Here is a 21,720-nt window from a genome sequence, read left to right as displayed (position 1 = left end):
ACCAGAGTACAGCAGAAATAAAAATGAAGGGTCTCAGTCGACAACTGTGAGCAACTATATTACAGCATTGAAAGGTAATTGTGTTTAAAATGTATGTGGTGTTTTTTTTGGAGATTAAGACATTTTAGCAATGCTATTATAGTAGATTGGATTTTTTTAGTCGGCTGTTTTGTACAGGTCTGGGCAGGTCGCATTGTAGCTATTATCCCTCTATAATTGTAATTGGCAGATTAAAGATGATGTTATTAGGTTCTAGGCTAAATGTAACTGTTTGATTAGGTTTAAATATTTAAAAATTCACAGCTATTTTATTTGACAATTATGTTCTGGGTACACATAAAAAGACATGTTTTCTATCGATGATATAATATTGACTATTGCATGTTTTAATTATTATCCAAATCTACAGATGGCCAAGTTCATAAACTGCTATCTACTGATGCCCAAGGACAGAAAATTCAACAGTTGGAATATGAGGTACAACGTCTTAACCAGGTCCTGGAAAAAATGCAGGCCTCAGTAACAGGATTGAGTGACAATCTGAGGCATAGTGTCCAGGAAGATACCAGCAAAATGCTTGTAACATTATTGAGCAATCTCAGGCTGCCCGGCAGTGCAGTTGGCTTTGAGACTTTCCATGTTCCAGACAGTCAAGAGAATGAAGGCATGTTTTATCGATCGGAAATGGGTGAAATGATGTCTAAACTCACAGAAGTTAAGGACACATTAAAAAGCAAGAGCGAAATGCTGGATGAACTGCACGGAATGGTGACTGGACATGATGGACAGTTGAAGCAGCTAACGGAAGCAGTTCAAGGACCTATTTCTACTTATTCTCCATTTTCCAGTGGAGACTTTTATCAATCTTACATTGATAGTAAATTTGAAACTCTCAGAGAAGAGATTATGATAGGCATTGACATGAAATTTGCAGATATGAAAAATTCCTGTGAGTATAAGTTAATGTCCCTCAAACAACAATGTGAAGAAAATGAATCACACTATGAGAATGTAACAGAATTGCTCAATGAAAAAGAGACTGAACTGAGAAAGGAGGTCAATGACCTCAGAAGTCTTGTACAAGAATCACCAGGCCAGTTCAACTGCTGTGCTCCTACAGGCACTTTAAGACAGCAACTGAACAACATGGATCGAAAGGTCTACAGAATTGCAGATGCCAACAGGCTATTGAATGCCAGATTGGATAATGAAATGAAACGTTTCACTACCCTTAAGCTGGAAGATATTTTTGGTGAGAGGTTAGAAGAAATTGAATCTAGAATAAATGTAACGGAGAAAAATGCTGAAGAACATTGCTTTTATATTGAGTATAGTCTGAAAGGACTCATTGAAACTGAAGTGGACGGTGTGAAGGAACTGCTAAAGAGAAGGCTACAATTGTTGGAGACTAAACATAACAATGATTTGGCACAGATTAGCAACACAACTTCTACTGGTGCAATAGAAAGCAAGCTGGAATCATTAGTCCAAAATGGTCTGAATTCCAGTAATGATCAAATCAATAATGGGATGGACCATTTTGAGAACAGGTTGCAGAAGTTAGAAAATTTATGCCTGACTGGTTGTACTTCTGTTACAAGGGAGACAAAGGACATCAAAATGGATTTAGAAACTTGCAAAAATGACTATAAGGACGTATTATTAAAAACTGAAGAAAACTTCATTCTCTTTAAATCTCTGAATGGTACAGTTCATGAAGGTCTCAAGAAGATGAGAGAAAATAAAGACTTGGAAGTGGTACAAGGAGAAATCATCTCACTAAAAGCCTCCAGAAACAGAGTAGAGCACTCTGTACGAGCACAGTGGGAAGGTCTGAATAAAAATACCGAAGCACTCTTAATGGTCAAGTCCACTTTAATGAAGAAGCAGCAGGAACACCTGGATAAGATTTACAAACTCCAGGAAACAGTCAAAAACCTAGAGTCCCAGCTCCAGCAGAATGATAGTCAGTTAATTGAAATGAAGGAACGATTGGAGCAACTAACAAGTCAGATTGCTGAAGACATTAGTAAGTGTAAACACAGTACTCAGGGGATCCAGAAGGAAGTCTCCCATGTTGATAGCAGGGTGGCCCACATTGAGAATGTATGCAGTAAACTGGACAATATTTCTGGCAGCCTCCAGCGGATTAAAGATGGTCTGAACAAACACGTCAGCAGTCTTTGGAACTGTGCCCATCAGATAAATGAAACTGTGAAATCGCACTCAAAAGACATTGTTATGTTGAAGAGTGCTATTCGGCAATTCCGAAGCCAAGTTCCTAAAATTGCTCATAACGCTGAAGATTTGCTTCCACTTCAGCCTCTTCCAGGTAGGATTCATTGACCTTGACTATATTCTGTTCCTTGCTGCGTTGCCTGAAATTCCAAATATTTTTTTCCCTTGGTAAAGGATGCGTTAGGCTTAGATGCTAATCGACCTGCTCATCTACTACGTACCTAATTAATAAAATATTTATTATCAGTGCTGTCAGTCAGTACATCTAACATTTTAATGTTAATGCACTATAGGAAACATTGCACTTCAGGTAATTTACTTTAATATTGTATGATATTCTTGATATGTTTAATTCATAATTGTTCCCACCACAACCACCACCAATGACAGATGTGTAAGCACCAGTATTTCATACTGGTATTAAATAACTCTACATGCTTTCTTCAGGCACAGCCCAACTTTGGAAGGATAAAATCTATAATTGCAGTGCTGGGCGTATTTCACATTTCAAGCACAAAAATTTTACACTCCCACCATTTCAGTTTCCTGAAATCCTAGTTCTGACACTACTTTTCATTCAGTATTCATTTATAAAGGACTCACCACCATCCTCCCACCATCTGTATTTTGCAGTAATGTCAAAGGAAGTGATGCATCCTAGCCAACTCTTAATTTTGTTAATGAAAACTACCAAATTTATGAGCCAAGTCCGGTACTGCAGATAGTGGCAGATTTGTCATTTCTGAAGGGGGATGTAAACACTTGAGCTTTATTTTCTAGAGGGAGCTTACGTTATGTCCCTGCGCCACAAATATTAAGGGTGATTATAACTCAGCTGCTCAGTGGAAACTGGGCAGACAGTTAAAATCGCCCATAGGACTTAACAGCCAACATCCCACACCGATCCCGCAGCCTAGAATTTTAACCTGCTCTTCTGAACAGGTACTACTGCCAGAAGCCAGTGGGGTCCTCCTTTGAATGTGTAAATCATGTTATGATTACATCATCGGGGCCTGACCTTGGGCCTGAGCGGGGAAGCAGTTGCGGCTTTCCTGAGACTTACCTGAGTGCCGGAGACTGTTCCTTTGGCCTCCTGCCGCCCAACTTTCTGCTGTTGCCCGTCGGTTGGTGCCGCTTCCTGCCGGTTTCGGGCAGGTGAATGACAGGGCCTATCCAGATGAGGCCGTGGGGTTAAAATCTCCTGGGCCTCACGCTGCTGAGGTCAGGGCGGTTTGGTGCCTGCCTCAGCTCCTGTCCATCCGATTCCCAGCTTGAGTTAAAATCAGAGCAGTTGATTTTGAACACCTATTTGGTGTATTTTGTGTTTATATAATTTCATCCCTTGATCATTTTTTTAAAATACCATCATTTTTCAATAAGCTGCTGTCTTCTGGAAGCTCTTGTCCAATCCTTCTCAGCCATTTCTAGTTGCTCCTGTAAGTAAGCTGGCCTAGATTTCCTGTTATGGTGGAATTCTGGCCTCTATTCAGCAGGTTGGGAATCCCACCAGCAGACGAACATGCCCCTAACATCCTCCCTCTATGATTTTCTATGGTTGGGTCATTTGCATTTTTTAAACAGGTTTCCCATCCTACCATTGGAAGCCTGCAAAGAAGGGGCTGAGATTAGCATGCAGCAGGCCTCTGAGCCCTGTAACAGATAGTGTGCCCGGTGACCTCTTTGGCAGCTGAAGAACTTTGACTTTTTTTTTAAGGTGTAGAAAAGAATTGTCATAGCCTATCACTTGATCAGCCTATGATCAAATGCATATTCTTTATAGCCCTTTAGGAGTCCCCTAGGCCCGACGTTGCTATGGAACAAGTGACGGAAAATATATATTTCCATTGTTTGCCCAATGCATTGCTTGACATTTTACACTTCCCCATCACTTCCAGTGGAAAATCCTGGAAGTCGAGGAGGAGCACAGGGGAGCAGGTGGAGCGACTATCAAATAATTTTCTGCTCGAGGTGGTTGAACATGTTGCCTCCCACCTATGTGCCCTTTTCTTCCACAGCTACCTGTTCGAATCCCTTCCACCTGGCTTCTGCTTCTCCCACAGCATCGAACAGCCATAATCAAAGTTATGAATGACGTTCTCTGTGACAGTAACGTGTTAATCCACCTCACCCTTTCTGCACAGTTCAGCACAATTGACCACATCATCATCATCATCCAGTGTCACTCCTCCATTGTCCAGTTCAGTGGGATTGCCCTCACTTGGTTCCACTCTTACCTACTCACTTATTGGGCATCATTTTAGCACCCGCTATCGGGTGCATTCCTGGTGGGGGGGCTCCGAAAATCGGAGAATCCCAGAGCAGAACCGAAGCCTGGCTACAACCCGCCCACTTCCGGGTTCCCCACTGAAGCGCCGGTGGGAATCCCGCAGGCAATTAAAGCCAGCGGGGTTCCACTTGAAGGTATTTATTTTGCTTGTTCAGGTCATTAACTGATCTGATTAAGGGATTATGTGAGGAGGGGTGGGATTTTATAGCAAATGGGGACTGTTTCCCACACTGGGGGAAACACTCCCAGTTCAAATGGACCTGTTGCAGCTGTCAGCCTGTGGCAGCTGCAAAGGTCCATGTGACAGGTGGTGGGGGGAGACCCTCACTCATTGCAGGAGGCCACTCTGTCACTTGGGACAAAGTTTGGCCTCCACCACCCTCCTCCTGACAATCAAAGTCACCAACTTGCACACTTACCCCGGGGTCCAGAGACATGTACCTACCTTGCGGACCCCCTCAGATGTACATCTTCCGGATGGGGGCCACCATAGCTGCAGTCATGACCTCCTCGTAGGGCGAACAGCATCACCAGCCGCGCCATCCACGCCGTCCACCTCTGACACGTGGAGCTCCACAACAGAGTGCTGTGACATATTCACCTGTACAGCAGGAGGGAGGTCTACCGCAGAGAGAGATGCGTCGCAGAGGGCACTACCCTCGCCACAGGGTCCACAGACCGAGGCTCCGCTTCCTGGACCTCTCTGAGCAGCAGTGCACACGGAGGCTCAGAGTCACTCGACATGTAGTCGTGGACATCTGCAGCCTCCTTCATGCCGAGCTGCTCCCGGCTAGCCTGAGCACCATCTTCTTACCTGTCGCTGTCAAAGTCACCACTGCCCTCAACAACTTCTCCGCAACCTTCCAGTGTGTCACCGGGGACATCGCCGATGTCTCTCAGCCGCGTGCACAAAAGAGCCCTGCAAGTACACCTACACCCACTCTGCAGTGACACAATGGGTGGCATCAGTTGTGGGTCTTCATAGTGATCCTCAGGAAAGGGCTTTATTGCACAAACCAGACAAGATTCGCAAAGACATGGCAGTAATGGTGCCAATATAATATGTAATGTGAGTTGGTCAGAAATTCAATATAAGTAACAACCGTGACAAACCCTCAAACACCCTTGTGCATCCCCTTCATGCTCACGACACGTTTGCCTTACGCTGCCTACTGCACATATCTGTTGCATGCCCTGTGGCTGCAGCACAGGTAGTGGCAGATTGAGTGAGGCTGACCGTGAAAGAGATGCACAAGAGGGTGAGTATGAGATAGAGCCATGAGATTGTATGAGGATTGGGTTGAGTGGTAGTGGTGGGACGAGTACTGGCGAGGTGAGTAAGTGCAGGTAAGATGAGGATGAGGTTTGAGTGGGTATGAGGGGTGATGTGACAGAGTAGTGTTGGCAGTGCAGAAGGAGGTGTGGAGTGGGGGCAATGATGTGGCAGATGGAGTGTAGGGGAATGAGTAAGTGTACTCGCTTTGGCTGACCTACTGAGGTCATTGGAGCGCCTCCTGCATTGTATGCAGGTGCGTGATATGTTGGTGGTGCAGGTGACCTCCTCTGCCACCTCGAGCCAGGCCTTCCTGGTGGCAGAGGCAGGCCGCTTCCTCCCACCCGCCGTGGGGGAAGATCTCTGTCCTCCCCCTCCTCCTCACCCCATCTAATGATACTTGGAGTGAGGCATCATTAAACTGGGAGCAGCCTTCCCCCAGGGCTGCTCCATGCTGTAATTTTTTTTATTAGTTGCAGCATCTGTCAGTGGAGGACTGCCCCTTTAAATAGAGCTCCTCCAGCTGACAGATCTTACTGCGCATGCGCAGCCCGCCCGACATGCAGATCAGCAGTGGGGAACCCGGAAGACAAGGTAAGTGGATCCAATTGGGCTGCGATCGCGCGGGTGGCTGACTAATTTCACTGGGCGCGTTACCCACGCGCCCAATAGTCCCCCCGCCGCGAACCCGCAGCCCTGGTAACATCGAGCCCATAGTCAAAGCATCTCTAGCAATGGCTTTACTTCCCTCCATGTACCATCTGGAGTCTTCCAAGAATTCACCTTTGGCTCCCTCCTCCTTTTCATCTACATGCTGCCTCTTGGGATCAGGTTTCACATGTATGCCGATGACACCCAGCTCTACCTCTCTTTCGACCCCTCCACTGTCTCTCTGCTGTCAGACTGCTTGTCTGACATCCAGTTTTGGATGAGAAGTAGCTTCTTCCAGTTAACCACTGGAAAGGTCAAAGCCATCATCTTCGGTCTCTGCCACAAATTCAGTTCCCTCGCCACTGACTCCATCCCCTTCCTGGCCACTGTCCTCGGACTATCTGCAGTCTTCCAAGGATAAGAAAGAATTGATCACGTTAATAGGTATATTCTACAGACCACCTAATAGTGGAAGGGAAGCAGAGGATGAAATATGTGGACAAAGCTATGAAATGAGTAAAAAACATCGAATAATAATCATGGGAGATTTCAACTACCTCTAAATAAACTGGCAAGAAGAGGTGGGGAAAGGAGAAAAGAGAATGGAGTTTTTACAGTGTATACATGACTTCTTTCTTATCCAGTATGTGACAAGCCCACCAAGAGAGGAATCACTGCTAGATTGCTGGATCTAGTAATGGAAAATGAACCAGAGCAGATAAGAGAAGTAAGCGTAGGGGAGCATCCAGGTAATAGCGATCATAACATAATAAGGTTTAAAATAATGATTGAGAAAGACATAAGTAAGACAAAGACCGAAGTAATAGATTGGAAACAGCTAATTTTGATGGGATGAGAATGGAACTAGGGAAGGTAAAATGGGAAAAAAAATTGACAGACAAAGAGATAGAACAACAGTGGGAAATATTTAAAATGGTGATCAATAGAGCCCAGGAAAAATATATTCCTCTAAAAAACAAGTACAAACTAGGCAATAATGAAACACCATGAATGAATAAAGAGATAAGGGTAAAACTGAATGTAAAGAGAAAGGCATACTCTAATACATAGACAATAAAGGAAAGGATGACAAAAGGGAATATGAAGTGGTTAGGAAAGAAGTCAAACAGGAACTACAATATTAAATTATCAAGGAATATAAAAAGAAATAGTAAAATATTCTACAGACGCATAAATAACAAAAGAAAAATCTGGATAGGGATAGGGCCACTAAGGGATGCACAAGATAAACTCACAGGTGATAACTGCGAAATGGCTGAAATAGTGAATTGTTATTTTGTCTCAGTATTTACCAGGGAGACTAACAGTGTGGGTATGATATTAGAAGAAGAAGAGATCAAAACAGATATAAAGACATTTAGGATAGAGAGGTGGGTGATAATCAAATGTAGAGAGGATAAAATTCCTGGTCCGGATGGATTGCATCCGTCCATATTAAAAGAAGTTAGGGAAGAGAAAGCAGAGGCACTATTACATACATTTATTTATATATATATATATATATATGTAACAATTCATTAGGAAAGGGCATAGTGCCAGAGGAGTGGTGGGCAGCTAATGTTATTCCTACATTTAAAAAGGGAGATAAAACAAGTCTAGGGAACAATAGACCAGTTAGCTTAAAGTTGGTGGTAGGAAAGTTAACGGAATCTTTACTCAAAGATGTAATAGAAAAACATCTAGAAACCAAAAATATAATAAAGAGTAGTCAGAAGGGATTTCAGAAGGGAAAGTCATGCTTGATCAACCTTATTGAATTCTTTGAAGAAGTAACATAAACAGTAGAGACTGGTAATGCAGTAGATGTAATAAATTTGGATTTTCAAAAGGCATTTGATAAGGTACCACATTGACTAAGGTCAGAGCATGTGGAGTCAGGGGACAGCTAGCAAGCTGGCTGCAAAAGAGAAAACAGAAAGTAGGGATTAAGGGTAGCTACTCAGACTGGCAAAAGGTGGGAAGTGGTGTTCCACAGGGATGGGTGCTGGGACCACTGTTGCTCACAGTTTACATTAATGATTTGGACTCGGGAATCAGAAGTACAATTTCAAAATTTCGGACGTCACCAAATTGGGGGGGTATAATTAATACAAAATAAGAATGTGTTAAAGTGCAAAAGTAATAAACTTGCAGAACAAACGTGTAATTGGCAAATGAATTTCAATATAGATAAGTGTGGGGTGGTACATTTTGATAGGAAGAATAAGGAGGCTACATACTATTTGGATGATAAGAGTCTAAATGGGGGGAGGATCTTGGGGTACAGATACACAAATCGCTAAAAGTAGTGACTCAGGTTAATAAGGCCATAAAAAAGCAAACCAAGCACTGGGGTTCATTTCTAGAGGGATAGAATTGAAAAGCAGAGAAATTACGTTAAATTTGTTCGACTAAACTTGGAATACTGTGAACCATTCTGATCTCTGTATTATATAAAGGATTTAGAGGCATTGGAGAAGGTGCACAAAAGATTCACAGGGATGATACCAGAACTGAGAGAATATCCTTATCAGGAAAGCCTGAACAGGCTGGCGTTCTTTTCTCTAGAAAAGAGAAGGCCGAGGGGTGACCTGATAGAGGTCTTTAAGATAATGAAAGGGTTTGATAGGGTAGATGTAGAGAAAATGTTTCTACTTGTGGGGGAGTCCAAAACTAGAGGTCATAAATCTGCATACAAATCTGCAATGTCTCTGGCTCAGTCCTTGGTGTGCGTTGAATTAATCACTCTATGACAGGGAACACTACAAGTGGTTCTCCTGCCCCTGGCCTGAGTGAGGGGATGTTAATTAAGGTTTCTGTCTTTGATCGCTATCCAATGACATCTGCTGGAAACAGTGTGTGTCTGGATGTCAGATGAGCACAGAATTTTAGCCAGCCTTAATGCCTCCCACAGTGGAATATTCCAAGGACACTCACTCGTGGCATCCATGGAACCATACTCAAGGGTGAGTCTTTGCCTTCCGGAGAGAAGAGGAGGAAAAAGCTGGGAGCAGATTACACCTTTGAAGTTGCTAAAAGAACATTATGTTACCGATTGCACATAAAAATTAAATTCCACTACAATCGTGAAAGTGTAAAATAGCCAATCTGTTTGCTAAACAGGAATTCCTTACCTCTTTATCCCTTTTTATTTGTTTGAAAGCTACTTTGTTGCTCTTTTTCAAAAACTGAAATGGTGGCACTCAGTGACTGTAGATAATCTAAATGCTTTTGTAGTCTTGAAACACGTCTAGGTAAACCTTTATAACTAGATAATAATTATCATGGCTAACAAAAGAAATTAAGAATAGTATTAGATCCAAAGAGGATAAAGTTGCCAGAAAAAGTAGCAAGCATGAGGATTGGAAACAGTTTAGAATTCAGCAAAAAAGGACCAAGAGATTAAGAGGGAAAAAATTGAGTATGAGAGTAAACTTGCAAGGTACGTAAAAGCAGACTGTAAAAGCTTCTACAAGTAAGTAAAAGGAAAAAGATTGGTGAAGACAAATGTAGGTCCCTCACAATAAGAAACAGGAGAATTTATAATGGGGAACAGGGAAATGGTGGAGCAATTAAACAAATACTTTGGTTCTGTCTTCACGGAAAAGGACACACATAACTTCCCAGAAATGCTAGGGAACCAAGGGACTAGTGAGAAGGAGGAATTAAAAGAAATTAGTATTAGTAAAAAAATAGTGCTGGAGAAATTAATGGGACTGAAAGCCGATAAATTCCCAGGGCCTGATAATCTGCATCCCAGAGTACTAAAAGAGGTAGCCATGGAAATAGTGGATGCATTGGTTGTCATCTTCCAAAATTCTATAGATTATGGAACAGTTCTTGTAGATTGGAGGGTGGTAAATGTAACCCCACTATTTAAAAAAGGAGGGAGAGAGAAAACAGGGAACTACAGACCGGTTAGCCTAACATCAGTAGTAGGGAAAATGCTAGAGTCTATTATAAAGGATGTGATAACAAGACACTTAGAAAATATCAACGGGATTAGACAAAGTCAACATGGATTTATGAAAGGGAAATCGTGTTTGACAAGCCTACTTGAGTTTTTTGAGGATGTAACTGGTAGAATAGATAAGGGAGAACCAGTGGATGTGGTTTATTTGGATTTTCAGAAGACCTTTGATAAAGTCCCACATAAGAGGTTAGTGTGCAAAATTAAAGCACATGGGATTGGGGGTAATATACTGGCATGGATTGAAAATTGGTTAACAGACAGGAAACAGAGAGTAGGAATAAATGGGTCTTTTTTGGGGTGGCAGGCAGTGACTAGTGGGGTACTGCAGGGATCAGTGCTTGGGCCCCAGCTATTCACAATATATATCAATGATTTGGGTGAGGGAACCAAATATAATATTTCCAAGTTTGCTGATGACACAAAACTAGGTGGGATTGTGAGTTGTGAGGAGGATGCAAAGAGGCTTCAAGGCGATTTAGACAAGTTGAGTGAGTGGGCAAATACATGCCAGATGCAGTATAACATGGATAAATGCGAAGTTATCCACTTCAGAAGGAAAAACAGAAAGGCAAAATATTATTTAAATGGTGATAGATTGGGAAATGTTGATGTACAAAGGGACCTGGGTGTCCTTGTACACCAGTCACTTAAAGCAAACATGCAGGTGCAGCAAGCAGTTAGGAAGGCAAATGGTATGTTGGCCTTCATTGCAAGAGGATTTGAGTACAGGAGCAAGGATGTCTTACTGCAGTTATACAGGGCCTTGGTAAGATCACACCTGGAGTATTGTGTGCAGTTTTGGTCTCCTTACCTAAGAAAGGATATACTTGCCATAGAGAGAGTGCAGCGAAGGTTCACCAGACTGATTCGTGGGATGCAGGACTGTTGTATGAGGAGAGATTGGGTCGACTAGGCCTGTATTCACTCGGGTTGATAAGAATGAGAGGGGATCTCATTGAAACATATTAAAATCTGACAGGGCTCGGCAGACTGGATGCAGGGAGAATATTTCCCCTGGCTGGGAGGTCTGGAACGAGGGGTCACAATCTCAGGATACGGGGTAGAACACTTAGGACTGAGATGAGGAGAAATTTCTTCACTCAGAGGGTGATGAACCTGTGGAATTCTCTACCACAGAAGGCTGTGGAGACCAAGTCACTGAATATATTTAAGAAGGAACTAGATAGATTTCTGGACACAAAAGGCAACAAGGGGTATGGGGAGAGAGCGGGAATATGGTATTGAGATGGAGGATCAGCCATGATCATATTGAATGGCGGAGCAGGCTTGAAGAGCCGAATGGCCTACTCCTGCTCCTATTTTCTATGTTTCTATCACACAGTGTGCTTGTTACAAAGGGTTTGGATGGTCTTGACAACATATAATCAAGTTAACAAAAAAGTCAGTAAGAAAAATATTCTTCTGGTGATTGGTAGTTTACTGTCACAAATCAACCACTGAAAATTGTTGTTGTTTGCTTGCAGAATTCTACCTTCACTGTAATCACATGAATTGCTCCAATTAGCAAACTGTCATAAATCACTCTATAACCAGGCACTCCAATCTGCTTCATCCTGAACTCAGTTAATGCTTGTGAGGATGTAGTTTCTTTTGAAAATAAGGTCAGCAGCTTATGCTGGCAGCTCAATACTTTTCACAGTGCTAGCTTCTCCCTTGAAGTACCAAATATGGCAGCACCATGTTTAAATTAAAAATACAGGGCACTGTGTGTCAATGTAATCATCTCGTGACAAAATATACCCATAAGGTCAGGTAAATGAATCACTGAAAAAATCTAAAAGGAAATTGACAGCAAGCGGTGTTGTAAAATTAGGCATTGCAGTCAGTGAGAACTTTGGGAGTGGTGAGATACAAAATTAATGGGATTGTAGTGCATGGAATTAATTCATTACATCATCCAAACATCTGTTGGAGTGAATAAATCTTGACCATTTTGTAGCCTAGACAGTAGAATGTCTGCTTCCCGACCAGATGGTTGTGGGTTAGAGTCTCAAGGGTGCTCGTCTCTTGAATCATGTGGAGCAAGTTTTTTTTCCAGATCTTGTTAGGCTATGGGGTGGAACACCCCATGATGCAAAGGCTACATTTAGTCATTAACATAGTTATCTCATCCACCATGAGCACACTGCTTCCCCCGATCACACACTTTCAGGAGCGATTTGTGCCCCAGATTGTCCCATCTCACTGAGAGGGAGGGAAAAACAAAAGGGAGAGATCATGAAAGACGAAAAGTATTGTATCAATTTTATTAGCAATTATGTAACAGTTCCTCTCATAGTCCCTCAAACAAGCTGGTTGTGGCTACAGTTGTTAAGATGATATTCAACACCAATATTGACAGCTGTGCTTTGCGTTTCTTGAAATGTGCCTGTATCTTACTTGTGATTCCATCACCCCAGAGCAAGTTGCTGTTCACTAGCATCTGATCTCAATTATCTCAGAATCCCGACTTATACTTCTTACTAGAATTTTGGTTCCTTAAGATCAGCTGTTCTTTTAATAACATCTGAGCCACAGCTGTCTACACCGCACTCACAGCAGGGAAAGGGGATGTTAACTGAAAAATCCACAAAGCACAGAACTCTGTTGTATGTCATACATATGTCATGACAAGCCAATCCTAATTTGCAAGGACTGATAATATATTAATGCTAGATTCATGATGTTTGAAATTTTAGGCCAGTATTTACATCGTTACATAAGGAAGGGTCATATCAAAATTGACACATCAGCAACTTCAATATTGTCATGTAAAATAAAACTGCAGATCTGAACCAAAAACAGAAAATGCTGGAAACATACAAGTCAGGCAGGAACTGTGGAAAGAACAGAAAAGTTAACATTTCAGGTGTGGACCTTTCTTCTAAAAAATAAGAGGTGGAGAACCATATTGGAATACAATCAGAAAAAGGGAAGGGAGAAGTTATTAATATACCTGTCTTATCTGCCTCTTATTTTTGAGTTTTGAAGAAGGGTCCGAACCCAAAATGTTAAATATCTCTTCTTTCCACAGATGCTGACTGACCTGTGTGTTTCCAATATTATCTATTTTGTTTCAATATTTGAGTCTGGTGCCATGATCTGAGTTTAGTACTTGAATTTACCTGTGGCTTGTGTGAAGCTGGGCCGCTTTTTCTACTGGTTCTCAGTAGATGGGGTGTGGGTACAGGCAAGAGGAACAATTCACGGCACAATTAAATTTTTGTACACGTACATACTAGATAGATCCATAGATCAGAATTTGCATATATACATTTGTCAGACTGCACGCACTGTGCACTATGTGCACGTGTACATCAAACACGATGCATGTATATGCCACACAATGCATACACTGTGTACTGCATGTATGCATATGTCAGACATTGTATATACTGCATACTATGTACATGTATGTGCCAGGCATTCACCTGAAAGTGTGCATGTGTAAATCAAAATGGGCATGCATATGCTGTATACTACATGTATGTTCATTGGATATTGGTCATACATACACTGTACATTATGTACATGTACATCCGACATTGCATGAGTATACACTGTACACCACATGCATGTGTATATCCCCTTGGGCACACCTGCACTGTACACTATATGCATTTGTATCAGATATTGGCCATGCATACAATGTATCTATGTGCATGTGTACATCTTATTAGATGTTCATACACTGTACACTACATGAATCTGTGAACAAATTGCCAAATTATTTTGACTCGTGGTAGAGCTGGGTAGATGCAGCTGGTAACCCACTGATCATTTGTTCTCCACTGCCTCTGAAATGTTTCCATTGTGAAACTTAGAGCTGGGTGTTGTTGAATTTGAGACAAATTTGGGATGTAGAATTTCATCATAATTTTGGGTGCAATGCCAGTATAAGGATTCAACAATTTCACATTTCAATGAGTAAAATAATGGAACTTGGCTAAATGTAGCATTCAGGATTGTTTCCATTGCTGAAATATAAACAACTAATCATTACAAAACCAATTGCGTAAACCAGTCTTAAAATTTTCTTAATTTCCAAATTATAAGAACATAAGAAATAGGAGCAGGAGCAGCCCTATGGCCCCTCGAGCCTGCTCCGCCATTCAATCAGATCATGGCTGATCTTCGACCTCAACTCCACTTTCTGCCCGATCCCCATATCCCTTGATTACCCGAGAGTCCAAAAATCTATCTCTCTCAGCCTTGAATATATTCAATGACTCAGCAGCCACAGCCCTCTGGGTTAGAGAATTCTAAAGATTCACAACCCTCTTCGTGAAGAAATTCCTCCTCATCTCAGTCTTGAATGGCCGACCCCTTATCCTGCACAATGCCCCCTAGTTCTATACTCTCTAACCAGGGGAAACAATCTCTCAGCATCGACCCTGTCAAGGCCCCTCATAATCTTATATGTTTCCATGAGATCACCTCTCATTCTTCTAAATTCCAGAGAGTATAAGCCCATTTTACAAAACTTCTTTTCATAGGACAACCCTCTCATCCCAGGAATCAATCTAGTGAACCTTCGTTGCACCGCTTCCAAGGCAAGTATATCCTTTCTACTGTCACAGATGCATCTGTCCATGACAGTATTGGTAGGAGTGACCACCACACAGTCCTCGTGGAGACGAAGTCCCGTCTTCGCACTGAGGTCACCATCCAACGTGTTGTGTGGCACTACCACCGTGCTAAATGGGATAGATTCAGAACAGATCTAGCAGCTCAAAACTGGGCACCCATGAGGCGCTGTGGGCCATCAGCAGCAGCAGATTTGTATTCCAGCACAATCTGTAACCTCATGGCTAGGCATATTCCTCACTTTACCATTACCAACAAGCCAGGGGATCAACCCTGGTTCAATGAGGAGTGCAGAAGAGCATGCCAGGAGCATCACCAGGCGTACCGAAAAATGAGGTGCCAACCTGGTGAAACTACAACACAAGACTACATGCATGCTACACAGCGGAAGCAACATGCTATAGACAGATCTAAGCGATTCCACAACCAACGGATCAGATCAAAGCTCTGCAGTCCTGCCACATCCAGTTGTGAATAGTGGTGGACAATTAAACAACTAATGGGAGGAGGAGGCTCTGTAAACAGCTCCATCCTCAATGATGGCGGAGTCCAGCACGTGAGTGCAAAAGACGAGGCTGAAGCATTTGCAACCATCTTCAGCCAGAAGTGCCGAGTGGATGATCCACCTCGGCCTCCTCCGGATATCCCCACCATCACAGAATCCAATCTTCAGCCAATTCGATTCATTCCACGTGATATCAAGAAATGGCTGAGTGCACTGGATACAGCAAAGGCGATGGGCCCCGACAACATCCTGGCTGTAGTGCTAAAGACTTGTGCTCCAGAACTAGCTGTGCCTCTAGCCAAGCTGTTCCAGTACAGCTACAACACTGGCATCTACCCGAAAATGTGGAAAATTGCCCAGGTATTTCCTGTCCACAAAAAGCAGGACAAATCCAATCCGGCCAATTACCACCCCATCAGTCTACTCTCTATCATCAGCAAAGTGATGGAAGGTGTCGTCGACAATGCTATCAAGCGGCACTTACCAATAACCTGCTCACCGATGCTCAGTTTGAGTTCCACCAGGACCACTCGGCTCCAGACCTCATTATAGCCTTTCTACAAACATGGACAAAAGAGCTGAATTCCAGAGGTGAGGTGAGAGTGACTGCCCTTGACAACAAGGCAGCATTTGACTGAGCGTGGCACCAAGGAGTCCTAGTAAAATTGAAGTTAATGGGAATCAGTGGGAAAACTCTCCAGTGGCTGGAGTCATACCTAGCACAAAGGAAGATGGTAGTGGTTGTTGGAGGCCAATCACCTCAGCCCCAGGGCATTGCTGCAGGAGTTTCTCAGGGCAGTGTCCTAGGCCCAACCATCTTCAGCTGCTTCATCAATGACCTTCTCTCCATCATAAGGTCAGAAATGGGATGATCGCTGATGACTGCACAGTGTTCAGTTCCATTCACAACCCCTCAGATAATGAAGCAGTCTGTGCCCGCATACAGCAAGACCTGGTTAACATCCAGGCTTGGGCTGATAAGTGACAAGTAACATTCACGCCAGACAACTGCCAGGCAATGACCATCTCCAACAAGACAGAGTCTAACCACCTCCCCTTGACATTCAACGGCATTGCCATCACCGAATCCCCCACCATCAACATCCTGGGGGTCACCATTGACCAGAAACTTAACTGGACCAGCCACATAAATACTGTGGCTACGAGAGCAGGTCAGAGGCTGGGTATTCTGTGGCGAGTGATTCACCTCCTGACTCCCCAAAGCCTTTCCACCATCTACAAGGCACAAGTCAGGAGTGTGATGGAACACTCTCCACTTGCCTGGATGATTGCAGCTCCAACAACACTCAAGAAGCTCGACACCATCCAGGACAAAGCTTGATTGGCACTCCATCCACCACCCTAAACATTCACTCCGTTCACCACTGGCGCACTATGGCTGCAGTGTGTACCATCCACAGGATGTGCGGCAGCAACTCGGCAAGACTTCTTCGACAGCACCTCCCAAACCCGCAACCTTTTTTTTATTCGTTTATGGGATGTGGGCGTCGCTGGTGAGGCCGGCATTTATTGCCCATCCCTAATTGCCCTCGAGAAGGTGGTGGTGAGCCGCCTTCTTGAACCGCCACAGTTCGTGTGGTGACGGTTCTCCCACAGTGCTGTTAGATAGGGAGTGCCAGGATTTTGACCCAGTGACGATGAAGAAATGGCGATATATTTCCAAGTCGCGATGGTGTGTGACTTGGAGGGGAACGTGCACGTGGTGTTGTTCCTATGTGCCTGCTGCTCCTGTCTTTCTAGGTGGTAGAGGTCGCGGGTTTGGGAGGTGCTGTCGAAGAAGCCTTGGCGAGTTGCTGCAGTGCATCCTGTGGATGGTATACACTGCAGCCGCTGTGCGCCAGTGGTGAAGGGAGTGAATGTTTAGGGTGGTGGATGGGGTGCCAATCAAGTGGACTGCTTTGTCCTGGATGGTGTCGAGCTTCTTGTGTGTTGTTGGAGCTGCACTCATCGAAGCAAGTGGAGAGTATTCCATCACACTCCTGACTTGTGCCTTGTAGATGGTGGAAAGTCTTAAGGGAGTCAGGAGGCGAGTCACTCGCCGCAGAATACCCAACCTCTATCAGCTAGAAGGACAAGGGCAGCAGGCACATGGGAACAACACTACCTGCACGTTCCCCTCCAAGTCATACACCATCCCGACTTAGAAATATATCGCCTTTCCTTCATCGTCGCTGGGTCAAAATCCTGGAACTCCCCACCTAACAGCACTGTGGGAGAACCTTCACCACACGGACTGCAGCGGTTCAAGAAGGTGGCTCACCACCATCTTCTCAAGGGCAATTAGGGATGGGCAATAAATGCTGGCCTAGCCAGCGACGCCCGTGTCCCATGAACGAATAAAAAAAAATGAGATCAAAACTGCACAGTACTCCAGGTGAGGTCTCACTAAAGCCCTGTACAACTATAGTAAGGCTTTCTTACTCTAGTACTCCAGCCCCCTTGCAATAAAGGCCAACATGCCATTTGCTTTCCTAATTGCCTGCTGTACGTGCATACTAACTTTTTGTGTTTTTTGTATGAGAACACAAGTCTCTCTGAACACCAACATTTAATAGTTTCTCACCGTTTAAACATCATTCTGATTTTCTATTCCTCCTACCAAAGTGAATAACTTCACATTTCCCCACATTATACTCCATCTGCCACCTTCTTGCCCGCTCACTCAATCTGTCTCTATCCCTTTGCCGACTCTTTGTGTCCTCCTCACAGCTTGCTTTGCCACCTAGCTTTGTATCATCAGCAAACTTGGATACATTACACTCGGTCTCTTCATCTGAGTCATTAATATAGATTGTAAATAGCTGAGGCCAAGCACCAATCCTTGAGGTACCCCACTAGTTATAGCCTGCCAACCTGAGAATGACCCATTTATCCCTACTCTCTTTTCTGTCCTTTAGCCAATCCTCTATCCGTGCTCATATATTACCCCCAACCCCATTATAGTTGAACTTTTCTTCTTAGACTTTGAAAAGTCTATCTGGCAACACTCAAATTAGATTATTAGCTCGCACCAACAGTGTTATTTGAAGATTTAATATTCTAGCCAGTTTTTGGTTGATCATTAGGAAATCTCTATTCATAATACGAATACTGCATCTGAAGAAGAAGCCAATGTGGTGGTCTGTGTTAAATTGAGGTAAAAGGACATGGACTGTGTACAGATTCTGGCTCCTGGAGCATTGCACAACCAGCTGGCTTCTGAACTTAGCTACAGTATTAAGTTTTCCTTGAAGTAATTTACTCACTGGGAGACAACAATACATTTGGTAATGCAGCTGTGGTTGTTGATATAGGCTGGATTGTGACCAGCAAATGCTTTCTTGCTTTGATAAATGTTTATTACTTTTTGACCCTAGGGTAGGCACTTCAAAATACTCCAATTGTTTTTGGTCCCTCCCCCTCCCCCATTGTATCTAAGAGTTTGGACTTGATGATTTTCCCACGCTTGGAATCTTATACGATGTTGTATTGAGTATCCTGAAATAGAAAATATCATCCTCTCTCCGCATTTTCTCTCAGTTGTGCTTCCCAGGTGGCTCACCACTATTGGCCTCCTTCTCTAATCATATCTAACTCACTGCAGCTTCTAATATAGTACTTCTTTATTGCTGCTTTTGATTTGGTTAGTGCGAGGTGTATGTATATCGAAGAGGGTCAAGTGTCTATATTTTTGCCACTAATAAGATGTTTCACCTAGGACCACAGCCAAGAACTGTGGGAATTCTGATAATGTGCTGTAAAATAGGGCTGGAGTTGTGGCATCAACAGCAGCCGCAACTTCAATAGCAGTGCTGTAATATAAATGAGGCAGTGACACGATGAATCCCACCTCCCAGGGTAATGTTCCTCCTCTGGAGGCAGCAGTGATAACAGCAACATGTAATTGAGTGCCATTGCTAGCACATGCTGCCATTTGCTTCTGGTGGGGGGTAGGCTTCATCAACTTATTATCCAAGATTCACTCACTGCATTGGATAAAATCGTTGAACAAATGTTAAATGGAGTACTTTGGAATGTTTTGGTCACTGAAGTGAATCACTTAGTTGTAAGTGTTACATGTTCCTTTCATTTCCTGGCTTGCTCACAAGATGTACTAAATTTGTGTGAAATATGATATTTTGTTGGTAATTAGCCAACTAATATGAAATTCCCACCATCAAATTTGTTCAGGTGGGATTACTATCCTCAATGGGATTTATTGAGTATTAAACTATTCTGGTCAATTGAGCTTAATAGTATAATTCTTAATGAACTAATTTGCAGGTTCTCAATGTATGGCACTGATTGATTTAAAATATTCTATTCTAGATGTGTGAATGCTACAGTTTCAGATAAAGTTCCTCTTTGTAAAGCCATTTTTTTACTGTTATTTACCTTTCAAATTTCTCTCATTTTTCTCCTAATGGTACTGATACATGCTGTTGTACAATTCCATTCGTGTTGGCTGCCCTCTGATACCCCACATGAGTAGCAGTTCTTCACTTATAAAACTCTGAGACAATGAGTGGCAGCAGGCTATTTGACTGTAAAAGTCATCACAGCCAATCCTGTTGTCATCCAACAGCCACCCACATGCACTTTTCAGCCCTGGATGAGATCAGCTAACTAAGAACAGACCAGGGATTGAACCTGGAAAATTCCTAGTCTGTATTGCTCATTTTCACATTATGCAGTGAATTTCCCCATTGATCCGGTAGTGGGAAGCAGTGAAAGTGATCATTTTACCACAATGAGGCATCTGAAAATAACTGGAGATTCTGTTTCTTTTAATTAGTGGAAAGAGGCCAAGCAGGACCTCCAGGCCCACCCAAACTGCCAAGTCTTCCACCCATCACAGGAACACGCCATGGTATCTTTAGGGAGGTAGGTTATGCAGGTCCACCGGGATCAATGGATACATCAGATGTTAATAGCTCTCATGGAACAAAAGATCAACAAAGTAAACCTCATGGAACAAAAGATCAACAAAGTAAACCGTCTCTGAATGGAGGCACTGGAGTATCCGGTGAGTAAAATTATTATAATATACTGCAATATGCTCTCAGCACATAGACACAGTGTTGTAATTATGAAGGATAATCTTTCTTCATTGCCTTACTGGTTCAATGTAAGACATACTGCTATTCTTAAAGTTTTGAACACAATAAGCTGTTTGTTGAATGGAACTCTTTAGATTTTGTGCATTGTAATGGTGCCTTTTTAATACAGAACTGTCACCGGCAGCAGCTCTGACTTCAGTGTCATACAGAAATCAGATGGTGCTGGTGACTGTAATGGTGCAGAGTGTCACTTCAAGAAATGGTTTAACGAAAGATACTGCACCAGTGGCTAGTGACCGTCCTACAACATCTGGAAATGTTTGTAGCCAGAAACTTAAAGTAACAATGTTCACTTTCAAACAAGAGCTGTTTTTATGTTGCTGCTAGTGCTCTGAAATCCATTCCACAATAAAAATTATTAAATTTCAATAGTACAGGGAGCTGACACATACGCACGCATCACTGTTTGAAGTGGTTCTGTACAACATAAACTATCCATAACCAAACATGTGGAATGGACTTTCCTGATAGTGAAGGCAAAAATTCTGGAATTGTTTGAGAAACAGTTAAATGCTATGATGGGGCTGTCACCTTTTGTGATTTCAGACTATGTCATAATAATGTAAAAATGAAGAACACACTATGTTACCCCACTGCAGTGGGTTGTCGCTTGAACTAAAGCTAATTTTCTAACTCTTTCCTGTTTTCCATCCTTCTCACAGCCCTCCTCAAGCTTTCACAGCTCTCTCGCTCTGTTTCTTTTTAAAGCCTGACTCCAATGTCAACTTTTAATTAATCGGAGCTTCTTCCCCCGAGCAGAATCTACCAGCCTGACTTAACAATGCCCTCTGCTGAGTTCGACTGAATAGAGTTGATGCAGCAGCAATCATTGTGAATGATCACGGGAATGTCAAAACATCTTTCATTGTCTCCAGCATGCTGGTTTAGATGCCCCATTTGAAACCTGCTAACTCTGCTGTCTTGTGAATGTAACTCCTCAAGATCTAAGTTTATCTCAGTAGTAATATTTAGTAATAAAGTGATAGGGGACTACATGGTTTTCTGGCTCAATGAACTGGGAAGAGCTTGAATGAGCCAAATGGCCTTTCTGATCTATATCCATGTTGTAGTGGTGTCAACCTTGAC

General features: G+C 42.9%; 1 protein-coding gene across 1 annotated transcript in view; it reads left to right on the top strand.

Annotated features, from left to right (window-relative positions):
- Window positions 1-21,720, top strand: part of LOC137314019 (EMILIN-2-like) — a 60,726-nt gene that overhangs the window by 18,924 nt on the left and 20,082 nt on the right. Inside the window, exons 4-5 of the mRNA XM_067979714.1 lie at window positions 410-2,332; window positions 20,310-20,540. Coding sequence (XP_067835815.1) covers window positions 410-2,332; window positions 20,310-20,540 — 2,154 coding nt within the window. The remainder of the gene's footprint in view (window positions 1-409; window positions 2,333-20,309; window positions 20,541-21,720) is intronic.

The sequence above is a fragment of the Heptranchias perlo genome, chromosome 3 (assembly GCF_035084215.1).
Source record: "Heptranchias perlo isolate sHepPer1 chromosome 3, sHepPer1.hap1, whole genome shotgun sequence".
Taxonomy (NCBI): domain Eukaryota; kingdom Metazoa; phylum Chordata; class Chondrichthyes; order Hexanchiformes; family Hexanchidae; genus Heptranchias; species Heptranchias perlo.
Note: the sequence above shows the minus strand (reverse complement) of the source record. Positions and strands in the feature narration are given on the sequence as shown.